Raw genomic sequence first — 26794 nt, forward strand, 5'->3', positions numbered from 1 at the left:
GAAGGAAACAAGGGCCAGAAATTTGAGAGTGGTGATAAAGATGATGCTAGATCACACATGGAAAAAAACACAGTTTGTAACTTGTAGACTGCTGGAATAAGTGAGTAGTGAGAACATGTTGCACAGCAGAGAAAGGGAGAGGGAGGGGGGAATTAAAGCAACAAAGATTTCTCGAAGTACCTTCCTCATTATTAAGTTATAATAAAATTCCCACCTTTATAGAGTCATTCTTGTAGTCCCCTTCTTATTCCATGAGTCGTGGAGAGAGGTGGTATTCCTCAGAATTTTTCTATATTTACAATCATGGTCATCAAAAAAATGAGTTAGGTGTTATTGTCTTGCCACTGGTCCAGCTTTATAACTGAGTTCAAGAGGAGACTGCTTTCAAAACTCAAGCGGGATTGCTTCTTAAGTGAATCACACTCCTTAGGGGTATTTTAATGAATCTAAGTCTAGCATCTGCTGTTTCACTACGAGGATTTATGTGGTCATTCCACTTGAGATCTCTCTCTATGGGCTACACTACATGTTTGGCAGTTGTGACTTAAGTCTAATAATTGGCCAGTGAAAGGGCAATCAGAACAGTCAAGTCCTTTTACCTACTTACACAAAATTACATTAAATATGACTACCTCGAGGTTGAACTCTGAACTAATCTTCTTGTTTGTACTCATCTGCACTCACTATGTCATATGTGTCATATAAGGGTATCATTATATTATGTTATGAGATCAAAGATAAGCTGTATTTGATTAGATTGTTTATTGCTAAAGGACTATTTTGTCATGATGGCCATCTTCAAGTTATGTCAGATGGTTTTGATACCCATATGAATTCAACGTCTCAGCTGCTGTCACACAATTATGTAAGTTTGCCACTTTGATGCTCTTATAGCTATAGTAGATGTTAAATTTTTCATTGGGGCAGTTATTTATGTAATTGTTAATATAGCTGCCACAATACATCTTTATGAAATAAGCTTTCTCACTTCAAGAACTACACACAAGGCTATCCCAACAAAAAGTTTATATAACATCGAGTATAACTTCCACACCATCAAAGGAGCTAACTGCAACTGAGAAACTGTTCTCATATGGATAACAAGACTACCTGATATAACCTGAAGATTGCAATCGAATCGAAATAGGCCTCTAGTAATAAACAACATAATCAAACACAGCACATTTTGGTCTCATAACATAATAATACTCTTGTGTTTCAGGGCCATTTAATAATGATACATTCTCCACTATCTGACAGAGACTGTGAGTACCTTTAGAGAGCTAAAGCTGCTGTTTGCTGTGCCATTAATACACACAGTGAAAGTAAGACTCCATTCACAAATCTCCACAGAAGTACACCTAACACTACTCATCAGGTCACGTCAAATGTCAAAGCCATGCTGATAGTTTTCTTTGAGTTTGAAGGATTAGTTCATCATGAATTCGTGCCACAGGGACAGGCTGTTAATCAATGGCACCATTGGCACATATTGTGATGCCTACAACAAAATATGACAAGGAACAACATGAAATGTGGTACGACAATAATTCATGGCTCTTCTATCATGATAAAATACCCACACATTCACTCCTGTTGGTGCGCAGCTATTGCATAAAACGTGAAATGACTGTGCTGCCTCATCCTCCGTACTCTCTAGACCTGGCCCCTGTGGACCTTTTCTTATCTTCAAAGTTGAAAACCCTGCTGGAAGGATGCAGATTTGCAATGATAAGACAAGATAAAAGAAAATTTGCTGACGGCACTTCATGCAATCCACCAAGAGGCATACAGAGACTGCCTTCCATAAGTGAAAATGGTGCTGGGAGTGATGTATCAATTGTGGAAAAGAGTATTTCAAAGGAGACCAGCACAATAGGTAAAAGGTATGTGTGGAAAAATTCTGTAGACAAATTTCTGGAATTTTCTGAACAGACCTCTTGTTGGATATAGTGGCCTCAACAAAAATGGTATGTACATAATACAACAAGCCACATGTTTCTCTTTCACTGACCACCACTGATAGAAAAGTTGACAAAATGCACACCAGCATGTACCCACAATTGAAAATCATGGCAGGACCATTTCTTCACGGAAGAGTTCTATTTTAATTTGCTAAGTGACAACAGATCCCTTTCAAACGTGTTGCTAGTTTGAACATAAATCCACTGTTATGGCTGTGTTCTCAAGTTATATTTAGACTGTAAGTCCTTCCGTGCTCCCACTCCAATACAACAAAACCTTTTATTCCACCAATGCACCCAATCTATCATTTTAATATTGGTGATATATTTACACTACGTCACATTCGTAAAATTTCATAGTATTTCGCAAGCAACTAACTGAATAATTATATTTGTGGTTTTCTGCTTTATTTATGGAAGTCTAGTGTACCTATGGGCAGTATAGAGAATAAAAATGAAAGAAACTACGACCAGTAAAGTAAGTTTAGCTCTAAAATTGTTAACATTGCCCCAGTGCTAGGCTGATTTTTCTGCATATTTAAGAAACTGTAATTGCAAAATTATGAGTTCAGCAAAGAAAACATACAGCCGTTATCCAAAATTAATATCTACTTTAGGACAAAGGATAACTGACCAGAAATATTTCTGAATAACATGAGTAATAAGCTCCTAACAACTTCACGTGCATAAAAAAGTAAGAATGAAATGCTGGTCATGTAACAGAAGGAGAGATTTCTGCTCCTCACCTGAGCTATGTTAAATTAGGAATGAAAATCGCTGTCCCTGTGTAAATGAGCCTATAGTGTCTAGTTAATGTTACCACAATCTGAAGCACCCTAAGTCCTAACTGAATGAAGTACAAAAGTAAAATATAGGGTCCTGAAATTACATAAATAAATCTCATTGCCAAACAGTGATGGAGATCCTTTTAAGTGAATGTTTACAAATTTAGAAGCAGTTTTACTCATAAATCTTGAAATGCACAATGGATCAGAGGAGTTAGGAAACTACTTCTATTACAGCCAGAAACAATCTCTCACGAATTGGCACACATGCTCAAGTGCGAGTAGGACAGTTATTCTGTACAGTCGAGGTAGATTCAGTTCCTATTTATGTTCAATGTATTGAATTTAATAGATATTACTGCAAGCACAAAATGCTGAGAAACAAACACCAATGAGAGTAATGAGCTTTAAAATTATGTTAAGTAAAAATGGGTAATTTACAACGTGTTTGTGAAAAAGGGGAACCAATTATAAAATGTAATGTTAATGGACACCGAGCATTTCATGTACAATTCTCTTGCTGCCCACCATAGACACAAGAGGCCATCCATTTACGAATTGTGGTTATTTATTTCCTTAATCACAAATATCCAACTACATTCTCTATTTAGCTTACAGAAAAATGAACACTTTAAAAGCAAAACATCATGAACAAGCGTCATTTCTCATTGAATTACAAACAATTAATTAAAAAGGGATGACTGTTTTTCTCTTCAGAATTTATCAATGAAGGTGAACTTCATACAACAAGTTTATGTCAGTATTTTTCCAATATGAGTTGTACCAAATTAACAACTTTAGATCCTCCATAGATCAAATTTATGAAGTACAAGAAATCACTTCCATCAGGATTACCATAAGTCACATGGTTTTATATTATTTGAAAACAGAATAATGAAATATAATTTTTGGCAAAGCAAAATGGAAAAGGGTGCAGGAGGAATGTGAATCTGTGAGGAAAAGGGGGCATTTGAGGGAGGAAGACTAGGTTAAAAATGAAGAGGCAGGGGGGAAACCTGCACTTCAAAATGCTGTGATGTTTCCCAAAAACTACAAAACACTAAACACACTGAGATTCTCACCTGGGTCCCCGCTGCCACAAGCCACGTGGCTCAGGGGGTGGTTCATCACCGTGGCACCATTCGCCGTCACCCCCCTGTGATGACGCCCCAATTTCATCTGGAGAGTCAGCAAATGGGTCTGTATAGAGGTCTTCATCCTGTCGACATACACCACCGGTGCCAGTGTCGGCAATAAACTCGCAGAGCCTATAGCAACATGTTGCTGGTATGTGCAGCTATGATGTTTGCAAAGGATTATTAGAATTACGCTGTAGTGATTATGAGGTCTCAATTGTGCTGGCTGGCGAAACATGCATGCAGGTAAACCTCATTTTACGCCTTAAGAAGGCATTTAAGAAATGCGTTCCATGAGAGGAACAAGACACAAATGTCACTATTTACTGAAATTCAACTTCACTTTCTAATCAATCAGACAGAACTAGTTGTTGGGAGTGTTACATTAGTGTACACTGAACTCACTTGTCTACATTAGTGGGTTCAATCTGCACAAAGAAACAGCTCCATTCTTCAGTGGTAAATTCTTTACCATGTAAAATAGGGCAACACAACTGGAAGTGATTATTCAAATCTAAGTATGGTAATATTATTTTTTTAGACCTCAACTTTTTTCAATAAATGGGTTTCTGGAGAAGAGATATTTTGTGTCTCTTGTTATACTTAAATATTACTCAACAGGTAATACTAACAGTTCATCCTCCATTCACCTATGATGAAGTTCCTTCATATATTAGCAGAAATTTTCATCAGAGAAAAATATAATCTTAACAAACTGACTCATCAGTAGGAGAATTATCGTGCTGAGATAAATACATAGTACTAAAATAATAATTTCTCATGTACCTCCCTCATCATACCTAGACATTGAGCACTCTCAACGTTTTTGAAAAACAATGTTAAAATTTGAAAATCTTAGGACAGAATAAATTGTAAATTCACAGTTTAAAGGATTGTTGCAGTTCACTTGTGCACAAACCAATTTGCCATTTGTTATAAAGCAGTGAACCCGAGTTTTAGCGACTGATTAATAACCAACACAACTGTGATTACCCTTAAGTCCTAATATTCAGGACTCGATCCTTTGCTAGTGACTTTCAAAATTAGTACCACTTTTGCATGTGAAAAATGATAAGTCACATTGAGACTGAAATTATACGTTAATCTGTAGATTCTGGATACATTAGTTCTCAATCAAGAGGATATAAAACCTTCAACTGAATCATGATTAAAAGCATTTTGATGTTTAGACCAACTATTACTGAATGCACTTTATCTTCTTTGCAATCCATAACAGTGGTTATCCAAGAACACAAGGCTGAAAAAAACAATGTTCCATGTTTTCAAGTGTAACAAAAAAAGAAATGTAAAAAGTATATAAATGATTAAAATAAATATGAAGCAGCAGGTGACTTGAAGATGGCAACTGGTTAGTACTTTCTCCAGAACTGTCACCCTAAGTTGCCACATTTCGCAATATGTGAAAAAAAAATTTTTTTTTTCTCTCTCTCTCTCTCTCTGTTCAATATTGAAATGAAGCTTTCATTTTACCATACACTGCCCAAATCGTCCTTCGTCAAGAAGGTGACCCTCACTCAATGCACTTTAATCTGTTACCCAACCATGATAATCAAATCTGCATGTTTAATATTATTAAAGACTGTTTACTATACCGTCTAATGATAATTAACATGCTTGTTTTAATGATGATATGAGTACATACACATGTATATTCATAGAAGTGCAGGAGCAACACAGATGTATGCCCAAGGCTGGAAATTACAATGGTCAGGTAAGTCTGGAGGACTTTCTATCCAACAGCGGACATCAAATGGCTGAGGATGATGGCAATGAGTGGAAAGGTAGGCAAAGAAATTTCGCCAGTCTCATCAAAATAAAACACAGGAAAGCATAGCAATAATGGCAATTTCTGGATGGAACAACACATAAGATAGGAAAATGCAACCACTCACCTACTGCAGACTTGACGTGGGGCGCATGAACAATGTTCACTAGCATTTAAGCTCAGATTCCTCTTCTAGTAGAAAGTACACACAACCACACAAGATACTCAAACACATTTTGTGTGTGTGTGTGTGTATGTATTTTCTACTGGAAGGTGTATGTCTATGCACCACATACCAGTCTGCTATAGATAAGCGGATGCCTTTCTTTAAAATACACGAAATATTTCTTGAAATTACTTCTTCATACAGGTTTCTTACTTTGTGAAGGCCATTTATCTCATCACTGCTCTTTTTGCTAAGGGATTAAGATTGAAGGAATTATTCCACTCACACTTTATGGTCAGCCTGATATATCATAGGATTTGTCCAATGGATCCAATGCAATATTGTAATTTTACTTGTTTTGCACTGCACTATCAGTGGATGTGAAAGTCACTAACTTACTATCAGAAAAATGAAATAGGAAAAAAGTATTTAAAAAAATGCAAGGTGTGGCATCTAGTTACAAAGCAGCAAGAATGTGTAATATAAAGAGTCAGTTATCCAAATACAAAGTCTGGGACAGATTTATGCTTCCTGTACGGAATGTCAAACATTGCAACCGATATTGGGCAGAAACTATTGAACAAATATTTTTAATAATGAACACCTAAATACAAAGTCATGCATATAGCAAAATATTTATGCTGTTCTAACAGCTGCAAAAAATTATATTCAAGATAGAGTTAATTATCCTTCATTGCAGAATTAACAAATATTAATCATTGGAGTGTAATCAAACTGCTCTAGAAAAATAATTCACATCCAACAACCCACAGAATTTCACTATTGGTATTAATGTCACACATCAGGGCAGATGCAATTTCAGGCACATGTGGATCTTCGGAACTTCAAGTGTAATTTGGTAACCAAATTTAATTACGAAAGTGACAAGCACTATTAATCACAATTACTTCAGCACGTCTATGAACAACATGTAAAATCTAAGATAAATGAACACAAGCACAATAAGTAACCCCCTCCCCCTCCAAAAAAAAAGTTCTTGATACTGCAAAACAGTACTGACTCAAAAAGTTATGACTGCTAGTACAGCAATTGTGTGTGTTTGCCAATCATGGTGTAGCAGCATAGCTTCCTGCTACCCTGTGTCAATTATGTAATACTTTTAAACAAACAATAAAAAAGCTCCTGAATAAAACTGACTAGCAACCATGTCAAACAGCAGGTAAGATTATGTGCTCTAAAATGCCTATTATTTATGTAATGTTGCTTAAGAAAAAAATCGAAAGTTCAACTTGGGGAGTAGTGATTAGATTTGAGGTCACTATTCTTTCCTAAACAACCTTTCTGACATAGTTCTGTCTCACGACTACAACAGAAAATGTCCATGAATGCTAGTTATGTATGAACAGTTTTCACGCACAGCACTTCAGTTCTATAATTTCCACAAGAAGTCCGTAAGACTGAAAGGGAATTACTCTGTTCTATAGACATCGCTTTGCTGTATTTTCCAAATAAAAATTGCACAACATGTTCTCTAAAACTACTTAGTCCTGAACATAATTCTTTTTCTGAAGAGAGCTATACTGAAAACATAGTTGTATAATGTGGTCAGAAGAACTAACAATCAAAGACATCAAACATTAGAAAAAGATTTTACCTCATATTACTATATTAGACAACAAAACTCTCATATGCAGCATAACAAACTTGAATACATGTAGATGGTGTATAGATATTGCTTTGTTCAGGACACCACTACCAGTGGAACAACTCCATATCAAATGCATTCTTCACTACTCTCCCCTCATACAGTGTGTGGTTACCCCTTAAGCCTGAAGTTTCCTCATAATTTAACTGTATGGATTGAATGAGATCATAGGTGGGTGCCCAAGGGATTATTTACACTTCTCAAGATGACTAATTTCCAACTTTGAAACAATTATGGGTGATGGCAGTTGCAGTGAATCTTCAAAGTGTGATCTTACTTTACAACAATTCAGATTCAGGGAATATACTGGTCACCATCACAGCAATGAAACAATATTTTTTATCATGCCACACAGTCAAGTAAATGTAGTTCTGGGGTATCTAAAAATTAAATAAAGACAGTGTGTATTAACATAAGGCAGACTGAAATATCCGAAGATATTTTTTCTAATCTCTGAGCCGCAAAAGAATCATTGTAAATGATGCAGAGGTCTGTGTGACACTGAGGATGATTCCCATCCACACCATCTATCTACCATTACAATTATGTGTAGGACTGTTCCGAACACCACATTTTCTTTCTGTGTAAAAATGACCGTTATCCAACTAGATTGCAACTAGTTTGAAAATGGAACATGCTTCATTCATACTGTCCCTCCTCCAATGGCCTTCAGGCACCAAAGTTGTTCATGTGCATGTGCAGAGAACACGCACAACATTGCAACTGCACAGCAAACCATCACAGAAACGGCACTCTCCTCTGCACATATCTTGGCTTTTCTATAATCACTGGATAAATCAGTACTGCTGCACAACCTTCGAACTACTTTCAAACTTTGTAAATATATGGTGTACACTTTCATTGCCATATATGTTTAAAGTGCAATCAAAATCAATTTCTTACCTCTGTGTAACTCCTCTGGCTGATGTACTTGAAGCACAGGAAAATAACAATATCCAAAGTTGTTAACACTATTGTGCTCAAGCAATCCTTTGGTAAGGGTTGCAAAACTTCAGCGAGCATCTCTAAATCCTTAATAACGATGCGGTTAAGTGCTTTACGTATGGATTAATTTATGTTTTGACCAACAAATCAATTCACGTAAGCATTTAGAGTGCTGCCAGGCACAAATGCCAAAATGTAAGACTAGCTACTTTTGGCAGTTTTGAAGAAGCTGAAGAATTTACATACGAATTAGTAACATTAATACCAGATTAATGACAAAGTGAAGTGTGTCCTAATGCTGCTATGATTCATTTAAAACTTCTGAAACTAATTTCTTTCTGTAGTTTCTCTCTCTGTGTGGTGGGGGGGGGGGGGGGCGGCGTACTATTTTCACTTTCACTTTATTACTACAATTTGTCTGCTCCAATGAGTTAAGTTTCTGAAGGAGACTTATTTGTTAGACCCACAAAGCATAAAAACATGCAGTAATGTAGATAAACTATGGTTGGCAGCATTGCATTATCTCCAATAAATGATTTATATCTAAGTCTATAACCACAGCTTCATATAGACACTGAAGTTAAGCAGACCAGACTATCTATATCACAAAACAATAATAACACTTGAAGCATTTCAATCTGAAGCTTTAGTAAGTAGTTAAATGTTATATCTTAATTACCTCCTACGTTGTTATTGACAGGAGAGGGTGAAAATCATCAACTGACAGAATAAAATGCTTGTGCAGAAAGCAAATTAAACTTGACAATTTAACATGTTAGGAATGCAGTGAGTCATTCGTAAAGAAAAATTTTTCCCTGGAAATGTGACAACTTTTTTGTGTGTGTCTTTTGAATCTGGTGGGTCCAAGTAGAGCCCTGAGATGTACCATGTTCCATAAATCTGTCAACAATTAACACAGTGAAGAAAACACTGTACAGTAATTTAAATCTCCAAAATATAGAAAAAAGGAATTTAATCATTTAGTGTTATTCCTTGTGTACAACTACAGCTCAATGAGATGATTTTTCAAAAATTATTTCTCTTGCTTTCTACTGTTTGCAAATAGGTAGTTCTTTAAAAAATGTTTTTCCCTTGATTTCTGTTGTCAGCTATGTATAATAAACTATACCAAATAAAATAATTAACATGGATCCACAAATGAGCTACATGTTTAATAACAAATACTACTCAGCAATACAGGGGAAAATTTGAGTGTATCTAATTTAAATGATATATCTAGTGTTCCAGATATACTCCCATCGGAAGTCAAGTGTGCTCTAGATAGCATGAAGAAGGGAACAGTGCCGGGTGATGATGAGCTCAGTGTTGACATCCTCAAACTGGCAGGAGAGGTAACAATAAATCACTTGGCAAAAGTATTTACTTCCTGCCTGCACTGTGCTTCAATCTCACAATCGTGGAACAAGGCTAAGATTATTTTGATACACAAGAAAGGAAGTATTCACAATATTAAAAACTACCGTCCTATCAGCTTGCTCTCAATTTTGTACAAAATTTTTACAAAGATCTTGTTAAACCGAATTAGTTCCACCCTAGACTCAGCCCAACCTATAGAACAAGCTGGATTCCGAAACAATTTTAGCACTATTGACCACATTCTGACCGTTAGTGAAGTGATAAGCAGAGCGAATGAATACCAACTGCCTCTCTGCATTGCCTTTGTTGACTTTGAAAAGGCATTTGACTCCGTTAGCCATGTAGCTGTCCTCCAAGCTTTGAGTGAGCAAGGAGTGGGAGCAGCATACATTGAAGTGCTCAGGAAAATCTACGAGAATTCTTCAGCTTATGTTAACATCGGCGAATCAACTCAAGAATTCCGCATCATGAGGGGTGTCAAGCAAGGCGATCCCATCTCCCCAAAACTGTTCTCTGCTGTATTGGAAATGGCTATGTCAAAGCTGAGCTGGGAAGGTAAGGGAATTAGAATTAATGGAAGAAGGCTTACCAACTTGAGATTTGCTGATGATATTGCCTTACTGGCCAAAGACTTCGCAGAGCTCCAAAACTTAGTTACAGATCTTGCATCGGAATGTCAGCTGGTTGGCTTGAACATGAACCTTTCCAAAACAAAAGTAATATCCAACAAATGGGTCCCAGCTGGAGATGTGAAAGTCAAGGACAGTCTACTAGAAGAGGTCAGTGAATATGTCTACCTTGGCCAGATTATAAATATGAAGGGAGACATAAGACCAGAAATCTATCGATGCATCAAGCTTGGTTGGCAAGCATTTGGGAAGAATTCAGAAGTATTCAGATCAAAAATGCCAGTAAATCTGAAGAAAGCAGTATTTGATCAATGCATTCTTCCTGTGATGACGTACGGATGCGAGACATGGACACTGAACTCATTCACAAAAGGGAAACTTAGGACAGCACAGAGAGCTATGGAGAGATCAATGCTGGGCTATACAAGAAAGGACAGGAAAAGGACAGATGACATCCGGTCTGTGACGAAGGTTAATGACATCTCAGAGAGAGTAGGTTCCTTGAAATGGCAGTGGGCTGGCCACGTCGCAAGAAGAAAAGACAACAGATGGACGAAGCTAGTACTGGAGTGGAGTCCAAGAGAGCACCGGAGACCTAGAGGAAGGCCACCAGACAGATGGGACAAAGACATCAAGAAGATCGCTGGTAACACCTGGCAGAGAACTGCCCAAGACCGTCCCACTTGGAGAAGACTTCTGAAAGCCTACCTGAATCCACGACTCGAAGAGGCCACATCATTTAATGATTGAATTGGCTGATGATGATGATGACTCAGTTTTTGTCCACCCTTTTCACAACAAAATTGGAATGTTACTAGATTCTAGACTTTCCAGTATCTCTCTCTCTGTTCATACATCATCCTGCTGTTGCCTGAAAGACTTCAAAAAATTTCTTTGACGTAAACACTGAAAACTCATTTCATGCCACATTTTCCATTTTTGTGTTAATCTCATCAAGATTCCATCTCTGGATTTCTGATCGCAATCACAAGAAATTCCATGTACTGCAAAGAACAAAAATTAAGCCATATTTCCTATTTGATTAATGTGACCTGCAGGCAGTGTATAAGCACAGTATATACACATCTGATGCAGTGTAAAATAAAACTAGTGTTCTGTTGTGAAGTTCTACTCCCAGCATAAAGGACAAGTACATGCTTTAAAAAGATGGAAGCACAATAACTTATGTAGAAATCTATGGTAATCTCAGCAGGTGTGTCACAATATTTCCACTCTAAAGATTGTATCCATATAGATAAACTGAAAACAAGTTAATTAGTGAAAAAGGAGAATCAGGTATAAGGTTTTCCCAACTTCTTGAAATAACACATCAAAGACACAGTTCATGTGGTTCACTATAAATATCATGTGGGTCTATGGCAGCCTTATTTAGAGAGAGAAATTCTGCTATATATTTAACTGATACTAGTTTGTCCCAAAATCCAAACTCTGCATTTCTGCCTTCCCCTTTCAAAACCCTTGTACTACTGCTCCAATTTTATTTTGCCAAACTTATGAAATGCTTAAAAAGCTGTTTAGACATTTAAGGGATTTAGGTTCTCTTTCTGTTGGAGGATCTTGTTACATGTATACTCTCAGATTTTAATTGTGATAACTTCATACTGGAAAATTCAAGAAAATGCGAATTCTGTTTGGTCACAACAACGGACAGTTACCAGGTGCTTCCAACACAGTATTATGAATTAAAAATCTCTCCACAAACTCAAAATGTCAAATGATGACATAAAATTGGTAACTGTTTAAGCACTTCACATTCTTTATAAGGTCTACTAATGGTTTTTAAATGAACACAGTTTGAAACTACTAGACTCATCACGCACCTGTAAAATAAATGAAAAAAATATCTAAATAATAAAGCAGAATACATGGAAACATTTCAAAATAAACAAGAATACTTCAGTAGCTATATCTGCTGGAAGTGCAAGAAGCATCCCTTTTAGTTAAAATCGAATAGTTTTTGTTGTTAATAATACATCGTTCATTAATTAAGGACTTGAATCTTTGAAAAAATGTACATAGTTGTGGGGTTTGAGACAACATCGTAATTTTCAATCCAGTAAAAAGATGTGGGCAGGAGTAAAACAAACATCTGACAGAGCATTTTGTTTTGGTGTCTGAAAATGTACACACTAAGCCTGAAATTGAATTCATTCTTTATTAGGTAACAGTATGACAGTTAAACTCAGAAAAACTTCAATATTTTTAGCTTGCAGATCTAAAAGGTACAACAATTACTATTTAATGTTGGAGCACAATTAATTAAAAACAGTTTTGTGGCTCTATTTTCATCCAAAGTTTCAGCAGATCAAAGAAAACGTTCAAGTACAAATACACAGGATTCAAACATTTTTACACAATTATTAGAGAATTTAATAACCAAGTTATGTTTCTACATAACACTCAATTTAAAGCACCCAAGTGGCCTCAATTTTTAAAAAAGGAGGGGGGGGGGGGGGCGAGATGAAAGAAAGAAAATAAAAAAAAGGTCCATTGCTGACAAATACAGAATTGGATTGACAGTAAGATGTATCATGTGATAAATAAATAAATATAAATTATTGTAATCATAGTGACTCGGCTGCAATCACTATTTTGCCTTACGACTGAGAGGTGATAATTTTGGCATATTCAATCAATGTCTCATGGTGCTCCCCAAATAAAGATATGATTTAATGTGATAATAGAAAAACTGTTATGACCACTACGAGAATATGTTCACTTCTGTCTGTGTGATGATGTACCATCATTTATTTGGTTCGTTACCCTTTGTTGTGGGTTATAATCCACTGATGATTGATGAGAGTTCATCAACGTGTAACAATAACAATGGCTGCAAGGAAAGGGAGTCTGATGCAGTTTTCTCAGTTTTTTTTTTTCCAAATATTTTTAATGTAGTTAACACACAGTAGGAACTGTAGTTACCCTACGAAGTTTGAAATTACTATGAAGCAAAGGATTTTTGCCCACATTTTACTTGACTGCCACTTTCTATTTAAGTATTTAAAAAGGCCTGCAAATAATTATAATGTAGTGATCAAAGTCCCCATCATTATAGATGAGAGAAATGTGTTCCACAATCCTAAATGATGAATAAAACACATTTCTTCCTTGTGCCAAATATGTGAGGCAATCTCTAAAGCATGTCCAATTTTTTTGCTGTGAAATCAAGTGTCACTTTACTAGAATATGATTATATACATTGTCGGCAGTAGTACATATAATCAATAAAATGTTGCACACTAAAACACTATGCAGCCCCTTTTACACCTCAAGTGACCACATTAAGTAAAAAAGGCTCAAAAGATTCTATCTACCTTTTGACATTCAATTCCATACAAAAAAACTGAAAAAGACCTCTTTCCAATAAAGCAACTGGGGTGTGATTACAGCATGAGAAATCTCTACCTTCTACAATTGACTACTGGCCGAGTAAAAAGTTACTGAATGGCATAAGTTGTAAGAGTCCTTCATCAAAGAGTGGAAAATGAATAGTTCCTAATTTCCTCATATATCAGCTATATTTTCCAAGTAACATCTTTATGGATCTTCTCTTTCCAGTCTCAATTAAATCCAGATGAATAGACATTTGGTCACTAAGGTCAGAAGTAATTACCTATCCATATTGCAATAGTTTATAATAAAAACAACATGCAGCACATAAAAATGCACTGTTCTTGTAAACTACTGCAATTTATGTACAGCTGCTGCAAAAATGGCTACCACACGGATTTGTCCTTCCTCATCACTCTCTTCATTTATTGCACTAAATGTGGATTATTTTACCAGCCTACTGTAAAGCTAACCACTTCTGTCTGTTATCTTTGTGACCCAACCTCAAAGGTTTTATTTCAGAAAGCAAAAAGTGAAAGTTTAAGGAATTGTACTTTTTCAGGAAATAGTGAAAATTATTCTGCCCCTAACAGACACCCAAAAAGAAGATATGTATTTCTTTGGTTCAACAGCAACAAATTCCATCTTAAACATCAAAAAGGCACAGCAGCTCCAATATCACAATATAGACAGTTCAGTTTAATAACAAATGTTGCTAAAAGCATATTCACATTTATCTGATGATTATTCCTGTTTAACGAATTCATTAAAGATTTGAAGTTTCCATTTCTGAGTAGCATGTCCACTATTCCATTGCACAACACACAAATAGAAGTATAGCATGAGCTCAATACAATGAAAATCTATTTGAAGAAAAACTTCAATTTGTTTTCTTAGATTCCCAAAGTCGAGTCTCCGATTACCCGTACCAGCTTCACCCATAATTCCCCCGCAATAAAGGTGATGAAAATGACTTTTATCAATTTCTTCCTCTAACTGCTGTTTCTCAGGACAGTTTAACAGACCTTACAAGGTATGTGTATGCTGTTTTGTGGATGTGGATGCTGCTATCTTTAAGTGGAGTTTTTTCTGCTTCGCCAAATTATATATATAGCAAAAACTGGTTCAATGCATTGCAGTTACTCCCATTTCTTCCAACAGATATGGAGATGCAAATGAAAAAAATTCATCAATACCTTAAGTATAAAGTCTGACTTTTCATAAGAAAAAGTCTACATGGAACAGGCCCGAGAGAGGAAAAAGAAACTCCTAGTACGTGAAATAATTTATAATATGCCATTCCAGCCAAAAAGGAGGAGGTAAACACAGTATTAATTCACTCACTTATATGTCCTCTAGATAGGAAGTTTCAAATGCTTTATGTTTTTCACAATTGATTTCCTCTTGTTGCTTTTAAAATAAGGAAAATTGTTTTCTAAAAGGCCAGATTCATTATTTTCTTGAGAGACTAAGTTCAGTGAATTGATACAAATTCCAAAATTAATTTCAGTTACTCTACATAGTTTGCAGTTAGGGTACTGAACAAGGAGTACTACATCAACTGACAGTGGAAAGAAATTCTTTGATGATGATTGGTGTTTTGGTCTTGAGCATAACTTTTTGACTGCAGAAGACATTCCTGGAGGTTAGAGAGGAGTGTATTTAAATTAGGGAAATTAAACACTTGCCTAATTAGCTTCTGCCAACAATGGCTGCCAAGGCAGGATATGAAACACTGTGCCTATGGTACAAAACCCTTAAAGAGTACATAGCGGGTGAGAAATCTTGCTTGTATGATCAGTGGAAAGATAACTTCTCTTGCAAAGGTATATAACTATAGACAAGCATGAGTTTTCCAAAGTGGTTCCTCTGTCCTCTATAGTCCATGGTGAGGAGGAGGAGGAGGAGGAGGAGGAGGAGGTGGTGCTGGTTTTGGGAAACAGTTATCAGAGACAAATCCAAACAATTTATTAATGTAACATTTGTTATCATTCTTACATATTGAAATCAAATGAACTAATTGGATACCATGTCAAAGCAAGAAGTGATCACTTCATCATCTCTGTTCAATCAGCACTAGCATAGTCATTGTAATGTTCAAGGCAAAAGATTTTGTGAAAATTACTTTATAACAAGCTTACATACTTTCAAGAGTGCAATGAGTTAATAATCATCACAGATTCTTCCATCTTACAGCCATCAACATTAGTACTATGATTAATGAATATCCAATTGCTGTCAAATTAATTTTATTTCCCTTACTGACTGATAAAATGCCTCTCATCTGTTTCATTTCATGTTTCCCACCTTCATTACTACTTTGCTCTTCAAAGTGTATTGTTATATCCTCATAATGAAAGGGGTGCCTCACACAACACAAAACTGAGACTGATGAAAACATTAATATCCTAAGTTGCTTCATTATATTCAAAGAAATGATAGATTTCCTTGTGTCAGTGTGTGCCTTTGTGGAGCAGAAATTTGTGTGTGTGTCAATAAATTTGAACTTCCTGCGCATGCGCACGCATGTGTTTGTTTATATATATACATATACATATATGTGCACACAAAATTTTGCAACAGGGTAAAAAAGGTTGTATCATAAAAATTCATAATAAGATTTCAACAGAATGATTATTCATCAAAAATTACAAACAACATATTGCAAAATGTTTTAGACATCAAAGTTACGATATGTACAAACCTTTAGTCATAAAATAAATCAACTCATTGGTATGACAAAAGAATTTATTCATTTATGAACAAGATATCTTGCTATTTCATTCACATCAAAATATGCAAAACAAATGTTTAATTCATGGTACATAAGCTGCAATTCTGTTTGAATATCACTCCTTTATGGTACAAATAACATTCATCATGTCAGACAAAATTTTACTTTCAATTAAATGATTACAGTTGATCTATTTGTTCTAAATATTCAACAGCAATAACAGCACAGGCATCTGCACTAAGCTCCCAAGCTAACAAGTTAAGACAATACACACAGACTCACTCACTCACTCACTGGTGGTGTTTTTCCCCCATATTCTGGCTCCAGCAAAGTTTAATACATTGAACAATTGTCCCAATTAATCTGACTTCCTCAGAGACAAGAAACACAGTAACGACTTGTTATAGTTTTAATTAAGACCGAAAAGTGTCAGGAATTTACGTTTCATTTTATGAATTCAAGTTTATGTAAATATTGACTATTTTGTAAATTGTAATTGAATTATAAAGAGTAATTCAGTATTTAAAAATGAGTACATTGGTTTTCCAAGCCGCACGTAACGGGACAGTTAAGCAGAAACACTACGTTTCTTAATTTTAGGAACGGAACATTATCCAACACACAGCCAATCATAATATTACAGACAAGAAAAAACCTCACAAAGTTACACCTGTGGTCTAGCCTTTTGCGTAATTAATGTGGGAGTTATCACAATATAATGATGCTGTGAAACTGCTATAATAAATTATAAACAAAAAAAACCAAACATAAAAAGGGGGCCATGCTATGCCAGGGGCAAAGAGGAATCTAACAGTTATTTTTAATTCATGATTCGACACAAAATAAAACAATATTTTGAATACCTACATTCAGAAGGAATAACCCCCTTCCATAGCCTGGTGATTACCTCCCACAAAACAAGCTCAGAGAGATGTCACTAACTCCACAAAAGACTAACTGGTGACAAAAGCTTAAAATTTTTAATTTACAAAACTTGCAGTCTGCTGTTCACACAGGACATTTATATAATTTACTCTAATTTCCAAGGCCATTTACAAGCAAAAGACTGTTGCTTGATGCTACTGATAAGCACATAAAAAAGGCCCATGTCTTGTGCAATTATCAATGGGTAAACAGGACATACTTCTACAACAGCAAAGAAGTTGTCCCCTCAGCATCATACACAGAATCAAATATATGAGAAAATAAAAGACATCAAAGTAGCTGCTTTAACAAGAACTCTACAAACGCCAAAGCCCGGCAAAATAGTACTGCAACAACATTTGTAGCTCAACACTGAAATCTATTGTCAAACAGGGTGACAAATCAATTCTGGTGCATTAACAAGTATCATAACCATTCGGTCAGAAGCTATAATGTGAAAATGTCAAATATTAGAAAATCGCCATATTTCTCCAATACTTCTGTTTACAGAGGCACGAAAAATGTTAAGAGGGATGGAAAGCATGCAGTACCATATAATTTTGAGGCTAAAATAACAAGAAAACCACAACATTAATTTATGATCAAAACTACCAATTACTCAAATATAATGTACGTGGATTACTGTCAAAAGACAGGTGGTGGAATATATGTGAATCTTGGAATGAAGCAGTTATAAGTTTAAAAGCCTGGAGAAGTTATGGATTTTAAAGCCTGGAGAAGCATTATGCTGAACAGAATGTAAAGACGCAAATGGGTTCACAGTTTTCAGTAGAGCTAAAGCACAAATCTGACAACATAGCTTATTAAGGTAAGTCTGAAAGTCCACTGCTTTTGGCAACTTCTAGTGTGCAAGCTTTGGAAATGAGCACTTCAGGATCTGTACTATTATTTTTCAATCGCAATATGGTCTATCACACAGAATTACACATCAAAAGATGCAAGTGTTCATGTTTTAGCATCGATAGCGGATGTGAAACCTCACAGCTCACAAAGAGAGACTAATGATTTGCAGTAACACAACAGCAATGGCAGTCTACATGTAACACATTGTTTTCCTTTGATTTAGCAGTATGTTGTAGCCCTGTAAAATGGGCTGTGCAGAATTATTCCAAAAAATTTACATGTTGTAATGCAATAAAAGTTTCACTGATATGCTCTTGCTCAATATTACTCTGTAAAGGAAAGAAAATGTACAGAAATCTGTCATTTTATGCTAAAAATGCCTGTGGCCAAAGAGGCGTAGTAATTTACTGTAATTCAGTCAATAGTCGATTAGGTGAAGTCATATGTTTAAAAAATATTGTGATACCTTTCTTAACAATTCTACTGTCGCTTCTTCAAGGAAGAGAAATCTAAACCACAGTCTACAACTAGTCATCCGTGAATATTCAACTTTCAATATTTTCATGTCCACTACAATTTGAGTTACTGAAAAGGAAAACTGACTGTCCAAAGTCCATACTGAAAATATGTAAAATTTAGGAACAAACAATATTCATCTCAGCCACTTTCGAAGTGATCATGCCAGTGTCTCATGAAAATATTACAGCCACATGCTCAAATCAAAATTATAACCGAAGTTACACCATGCTATGTACACATAAGAGGAACTAAGTAGTTAAATAACTAACAGGAAGTCGCAAAGAAGAAAATCTGAAGATGTGAGATCAAGCAAAACTTATGACAATGAAAATTAACAACATGCTAGGATACTGCAATTAACTACAGGGAAGTATACAAAAATGAAATAAGGAGCAGCAGACAACTTTCACCAAAAAGTTCTTAGGAGAGAATTAAAAAACTGAATTAAAAGCCACAAAGTTTAAGACGATACGAAATTTTCAATGGTTAATTACGCTAAAAATTCATTTAATAGTGTATTGATAAAGTCTGTATAGCTCCTTGGTATAGAAAGTTCTAACATTTTAACCGAGGTCGAAAATTCACCATTTTCTTGACGACTTGTATACTAAAAATTATACTCTAAATGAAAGATTTAGAAGACGTCTTCATGTCAACAACTCATGAAACATTACATCAAAAACTGTCTTTTGTAGCAGCGTAATCACATGTTAATTTAGTGAGGCAAATCACTTTTTTTTATTTTTTTATTTTAAATTTTATGTTACATGAATCATGTAACACTCACAACATGGATACCTAAACTCACAAAGCACATCATTTGGGGGAAAAAAAGTACTTTTTTTAATAATTATGATGCTAACAGTATTGTTTCTGCTAATGATAGTCCTTCTGTCTATTTTTTGGAAAACTGTGTAATAAATCAAGTGTCTCAATGCCTGTGGCTTGAAGTTGAAACATTTGAAAGATTTGATAATGTTATCCGTGGTGCAGTTAAAATAAAACAGTGATGCAACATAACTAATACAGATTTTACATTAGTGTTGCAGTTAAAATAAAACAGTGATGCAACATAAATCTAATACAAATTTTACATTTAACTGGTGACTGATTCTGAAGTCAAGTTCAGGGACACATAATAACTGTTTTCACCTCCTGGAATTTTCATATGTTCAGATTTCTTAGCCCCTCTGTTTCAACACTGTATTGCTTTTGTACATAAACTCTGTATGCAAGATATTGACAAAAAAGCTTTTAAGATTCTCCACTACTTGTCCACAACAAGTATATGCATTTTTTAAATGAAAGATGATGTAATTTTACGGAGAAGAATATTTGAAACCAAACACCTGAAAAAAACTACCTTGAGAAGAATAATTTAAGAATGTATTGTAAATTTGATAGAAAATTATTCATTGGTGCTGTTAATATCTGATGATAAATAAGATGATAAACACATGAGAGTAGGATCTGACAGAAAGGTGAAGAGCAGAAAAAATAGGTCAAACAAAAGGCAAAGAGTAGAAGATGAGAAGGAAAGCATTAATGAAATGAAATATACATTACACTTGAATCAGGCTGCAAGGAATAGGAGGGTAAGAGGGAGTGTAAAATCGGCTAAGCAAGAAGAGAGTACACCAATGGGTGTTGGGAAATAAGAAAGTTTTGAATGTTATCAGTTGTTAATATAGCCTGAAATTCAAACTTCTGGTCATAGGTTACACATGATAAATATAAAGCAACTTTGTCTCAAAAAAAGGCGAAGAAATGTTTCTGTAAATCCCACTTTGGAAGGAAAAGCTGTACAACATACTGAGCTGTGTTAGATAAATTATAATGTATTGTAGTAACATGCACACACACAGAGCAGAAAAACAACAGGTTATAAATAGGTTACAAGAACTATAAATTTCACTTTTGACAGACTCATTTTATTGGTGTAAGTTATGTTACATATTCACTGCCTTACAGCAAAAGGATGACAACATAAAGGCTGCAACCCACCTCACTGTCATGTATTGAATAATTTCGTTAATCACTGAATGGCATCATTTTTAAAAACAATAGAAATCCAAATAATGAAGACTTCGAAAATGATAAATAAAATTAGGCTGTTCTTATTAGTCTCCGGCTAATTACACAGTTATTCAAAGATATTACTTTTATTGTCTACTGTGAACAGTATCAGTAGGTTTGTCATATTATTCTTCATCAAATTAAAAAAAATGTTTCAAGCTTTAGTCAAGACAGAATACACAGTGGCTTCCACATTAAGAAGTAATTTGCCAAGAAAAAAGTTGAATGTTCAAATTATACCACTAGTAAAAAAATTTCAAGATAATGAAAAGGATATTCTACCAGATTTTTATGAGCATAACAACCATCTCTCAGCAGTAAATATTTAATTGTTCGCACAGGAAATTTTCTCAACACGTAAATTAAAAATAATAATAATAAAGAACAGAAAAGTGTCAATTACAAGGGTCAATGAGAGGCATTATTAACCATAACACAAGATGATGACCGGAATAAAAAACACAAAGTGACTGATAAATTCACTTACACCTGCAGAACTGAAGGGTAGGCTAACAATCAGTAAGTGTTTCTATTCACATGGTCATCATTTCAACCATTTGGCAAGTACTATCAGCTTAATTTCTTATACGGCAGATATTCTCATTTTTTGACATTCCAGCCTAACAAGAATTTATAAGCACAAACACTTAATGGGCTACTGGCAGAACACAACCTTTATTTCACATATTGAGTAAAGGCAGAGTATGCAATTAACTAATATAGTTATTGGCATATGGCTAACTGAAACAGCTTTGTTCTAAGATTGTATCTTACAATAATTTCCTTTTTATTTCAATTGCAATTTTGTGATCAAAAGGTGCACTGATGGCAATAAACAAAATATTTTAAGTCATTTTCTTCCACACTTTAAAACATAGTTCAATAATGTGTAGATCACCTGCAAAGAGTGCAACTCAAAGAACAGCAAATTCACACTAAAAATACAACGTATGTGTCACAGTGAGCTCTGTGCATGACAAAAATAATATCTGAAACAAAAGTTTTTCTTTTTAACAAATAGAACAAAAACACATCTATTCAAAAATATGTGCACCTGCACGAATGTGCCACACACACACACACACACACACACACACACACACACACACACACACACCTCTCTCAACCATATTTTCAAAATTATTTAAAACCAGACCTGCTTTAGTCTTCAAACATGTGGTAAAATGTTTCAACCTAAGCCAGCATACAATGAGCCTCTGAATACTATAACCACTCACTTGTTAGACAATAATATTGATAACAGGAGGAATGTGGTCAAATATCAGTATTATGAATCAGAGAACTGACTGTTTTAAAAATCATAGTGAGCAGGAACTATTCTATAGCCAACACTCGATATGTAATGAACAAATTCACAAAGTGCATAAATACTGTAATTTCTCCCAATACAGAAAAACAGCTTGAAGTCCAGCTCTTACAGAACTCACTGTATGCAACTGAAGATGTCATTTTACTGAACACAGGAAGCGTGTACATACTCTAGCATTAATCTGTTACACTGTAATTTTGATTAGATAGCAGTGTCTAAAAAGCTTCATCTGGAAATCTCTATCAATCTGACGGTGTCAGATGCATCTCGTGCACAAGTCACTGCCTGATTCAAAACAACAACGATGCAAAAAACACATTTGCCACCTTATCTATGCATGTCTTAGCAGTAAACCATTTTAATGATAAGCGCAGAAAATAAAAATCATCACAGATCGAGTGAGGCCAACAGTCCACATAATCCTGCAAAGTTATTTACTTCCTACGGGCGAGAGAATCTCCTGCTCACCTGGTCATTGCCGCCACGTCCATCTTCTGGTGGCCCTGGCCCCGGCCCAAACCTTCCTCGACCTCCCCTGTGCTGCCAACCCCCACGACCCCCACCTCGACCCATAGGTCCGCCTCTGCCTCCGCGAAAGCCGCCAAAGTCTTGGTCGCGACGAAGTTCGCGAGGACCTAGCAGAGGCGGAGGGTATCCTGGAGGGCGTTCCCTGTCAGTATTATCTTTCTCGGCAGGATAATTTCCCAGGAGACCACCTCCCTCCTTGATCGGGGGCTTTTGCCAGTCATCAGAAGCCCAAGGTTTCGGTCCTCCCTGAGGAAAACTCTGACCGCTTCCAAATCTAGGGCCTCCACTTCCGAACGGTGGTCCATCACGGCCTCTTCCCTGATTTCCAAACCCACCGGGTCCTCCTGGCGGTCCCTGATTGCCAAATCCACCCAGACCACCTGGCGGATTGTTTCCGAAATTCGGTGGTCCTCTCGGCCCTCCAAAACCTTGTGGACCTCCGGGACCGCCCCTACCGAAGTTTGGTGGCCCCTGGTTGCCGAATCCCTGGGCATTTGGAGGAGGCTGTCCAAAATTACCTCCTCCGAATGGTGGAGGACCTCTGTTGGGACCTCCTGGTCCAGACTGTGGGCCTCCAAATTGATTGCCAGGTCCTGGCTGGAAATTTTGGTTCCCATACTGTTGACTGGGTGGTAGCTGATTTGCTCCGCCGAACTGAGGGGGTACACCTGGGGGGGGATTTGCAAATCCACCCTTGCCAAAGGGAGGTGGTGGCCCCCTATTGTCAGAACCTCCCAGTGGCTGGCTTCCAAAAAGTGGAGGAGGCTGATTTGTGAACTGTGTGTTTCCACTAGCCTGGCCCATGCTCTGCCCAGCGGGAGCTTCTCTATTGCCATACTGTTTAATTGTCTGCAATTCGGAAGAACTGTCCAATTCATGATTTCCACTATCCTCCTCTTGTTTGTTAGGCTGCAGTGAACTCTGGTCAATAAATGATGATCCCTGGGCCCCAGTGGAGTTTTGTCCACCAGCATTCTGATTCAAAAAAGTGGAGTCTTGGCCTGACGCAGATGTCAAGTGGTCTGCACGATCGTCTGTGTCTTTGGCACTATTTTCGGTTTCTTCAGTGGCCCCATGTCCGTCTGCAGATTCTTTCTTCTCCCCATCATTTGTTAATAGATCCAAGCCTGGGATCACGCCATCTTTCACAGGGCTAGATTTAGGGGGTTTCTCCGCTGTTTCTTCTTTTACGTCCCTCCCTTCTGTGCCATCCTGACCTGTCTGAGATTGGTCTGTCTCTGCAGATGCCTGAATGCCACTGCCGTCATCTGGTTCTGTCTTCTGCTCTGTGTCAGTTACCCCACCCCCCTCTTGTTTGGCAGGTGTCTGGCGGTAGTCACTGTCAGGATTCAGCTGTGTTTGCTGTTGGTCATCTTGTTGCTGCTTTTGGTCTTGTTGCTGTTCTTGATGTTGCTGTTGATCCCCCTGTGGAGGAGTAGTGAAGTATCCTCCAACAGGAGGACCACTACTCACACTGTTGCGGTCACGGTTAGGCTTTCCACGACCAGCTCGGTTTGGATCCTGTATAACAGAAAAATAATTAAAATTTCAAAATTTATTCCAAAACCTTCTACATAGTATGTCTCCAGCTTAAAGCTTGGATAAAGTAATTCAAGAAAAGACTCATCAAAAAAATTTCTAAAACTGGATCTTGATAAAACTTGAAACTCAGAATTTTGATAGAGATATAAACAAACCTTGTAAGTAAAACACATATTATGAACTCTCATGGAAATTAGAAAACTGTAGTAGAGTGTCAAGGCAAAGGAAAATGTTACTGGCCAATGCTGCAGTGTGAAGAAGGGAAGTCAAAGAAGGATATAGCAAACAATTACACAGAGAGAGAGAGAGAGAGAGAGAGAGTTTTGGAGGTTGTGGTTGTGGAGGAGGAGGATGATAGAACACACACTGATGCTGACTTAGGCTACTGGCTGCCAAGTCCTGATCATGATACTGCAGAATGTTTGGGAACAACCACCTCAAACACAATTTTCTAGCTTTACCATAGTATGCCACGAGAACAATTTGCACTAGTTAATTACAGCAATAAAAATGTAACGGCTGCAATTGATGGTCTGAAGACCTTTTCCACCTTTTCCAAACTATGAATCTTAACAGTTTTAGATCCAATTTTCTTAACACACACGGAACTCCACAACAGCCAGGTGTCTAATCAGCAGCGATTGGTGTATGAGCAATAACACAAACTTAATCCTGACTTTAAAATTCAATAACTTGTTGCAGTTTCTTGTGGCACTGTAAGTGTGTGCAACAACACAAAATTTAAATTGTTTATCATTGCTAAATATGAATTTCTGACAGAATGGCAGACTACTGTGTGTGACTGTTTTTCAGAAGGAATGACTAGAGCTAAACTCCAACATTCTTGGACATACCCTTATTCCATTTATGCTTCACAAAGCACATACTCTGGGCCATCAATATGGTTTAATTTGCTACTTACTACTACAGGAACAAATGAAGTAGTGTGGATAAACACGTAAATTGAGAAGTTCAGCTTCATCTCATGTTTCACCATTTTATGAAATCTTCAACAATGAAGGGAAATGTGGCAGATTTAGTAAAGCAGGTTAAGGCAGGGCTCAAAGATGTATATGCTGTTTGAGTTTAGGTAGAGTACCAAGTGGGCTGAGGTGTGAACAGGAATTTGGACAGAGCAGTGAGGCATGCTAGGGTATTCCTTGCAGTTTTGCAAAGCCTCTGTTCAAGGGTGGCATGGTGGTTAGCATATCTGCCTAGTGAACAGGACACCCAAGTTCAAATCCTGGCCTTCGCACACATTTTAATTTGCCATTTCAGTCTGTATATATACATCATAAATGTTTGAGATTTGGAAATGTCTCTGGAACCATATACAGCAGAGACTCGATTATCCAGATTAGCAATCATTTGGATTACCGAACACGAGCAAATATCTCTGTAGTCTAGTCCGTGTGAGCACATGTATGTGGCAGCATCACTACCCACCTATAACTCACATGGTCTCTCACGTTTCATTACTGTTTGAGTTAAACATTGCCAATTGCTACGCCACTGCACTGGGCCATGTCTGTGCATGAACATGTCAAAGCACAAAAGGATAGTGTTATCATTAAAAGTTAAAATAAATACCAATTCATTTTTTTTTAAAATGAGAAACTGGTTAGTTAGCTGATACGTATGGTGTAGGTACTTCTGCAATAAGCAATATTAAGAAGAATGCAGATTCAGTTTTAAGTACACCTGCAAACTTTATAGTGAAGATAGGAGTAAACTTTGAAAAGTGACGAGGAAACTGAAAAATGAACTTTCGGAAGAATCTTTGTACTGTTAGTTTTTACAAAAACAGTCACCTAACATTATGTATGAACTGCAGAAAGATTATCACAGGAAATATGCCTAAAAGATGACCATGCGGTGGCACGCAGGTTTTTTTCTGGAGTTAATAATACAAAAATTGCTTTTCTTCATACTTTAGTTCCTGTTTGGTGATAATACACACATTGTGGTGGCTTTGTTTTGCAGGAAGTGGTGTACCAAATGGAACGTCAGCTAATGGTGTCAGTCTGCTGCATCTGTATACTGCTCAGGTGAATTTGTGTATCACTGCAAGCTTAATGACACCTGTGAGTTCATTAGAGTAAACACACCATGTGAACATGAACGAGTGGTGATAATGATTACTGTAATTAATCACTTTTTAACTTCTTGAGAAAATAGTACAACAAAAATGTGCTAATGGAGTCAGCAGAATGCTGGAAAAATGTATTACATTGTATATACAACAAGAACATGAAGCAGCAACAAATGCTCTCTTGATTTTACAAAACCTTTCAGTTAACAATTTTATGTGCTATTTCAGCGGCACTTTCAAAGGCTACCACAGGTCACAAAAATTACACCATTCCATTTCTTTAAAATGCTGCAGCTGCTGCTATCCAGAAGACAAATAAGTATTACCCGCACAGCACAACAGTCCTTTGTAAACCTGCTGAAAGTCTCGGGTGGACTGCG

At 36.6% G+C, this 26794-nt stretch overlaps 1 protein-coding gene across 12 annotated transcripts in view; it reads right to left on the minus strand.

Annotated features, from left to right (window-relative positions):
• LOC126106316 (YLP motif-containing protein 1-like) overlaps positions 1 to 26794 on the minus strand; it is a 432507-nt gene that overhangs the window by 298129 nt on the left and 107584 nt on the right. For all 12 annotated transcript variants that reach the window (XR_007523332.1, XR_007523330.1, XR_007523331.1 and 9 more), the window contains 2 exons: positions 22721 to 24301; positions 3832 to 3968 (listed from right to left, as the gene is read on the minus strand). Coding sequence is in view for 9 of the 12 variants with exons in the window: in XM_049912551.1 (XP_049768508.1) it covers positions 3832 to 3968; positions 22721 to 24301 (1718 nt within the window). In the remaining 3 variants the exon portion in view is untranslated. The remainder of the gene's footprint in view (positions 1 to 3831; positions 3969 to 22720; positions 24302 to 26794) is intronic.

This window comes from Schistocerca cancellata, chromosome 10, assembly GCF_023864275.1.
Source record: "Schistocerca cancellata isolate TAMUIC-IGC-003103 chromosome 10, iqSchCanc2.1, whole genome shotgun sequence".
In the NCBI taxonomy this organism is placed as follows: Eukaryota; Metazoa; Arthropoda; class Insecta; order Orthoptera; family Acrididae; genus Schistocerca; species Schistocerca cancellata.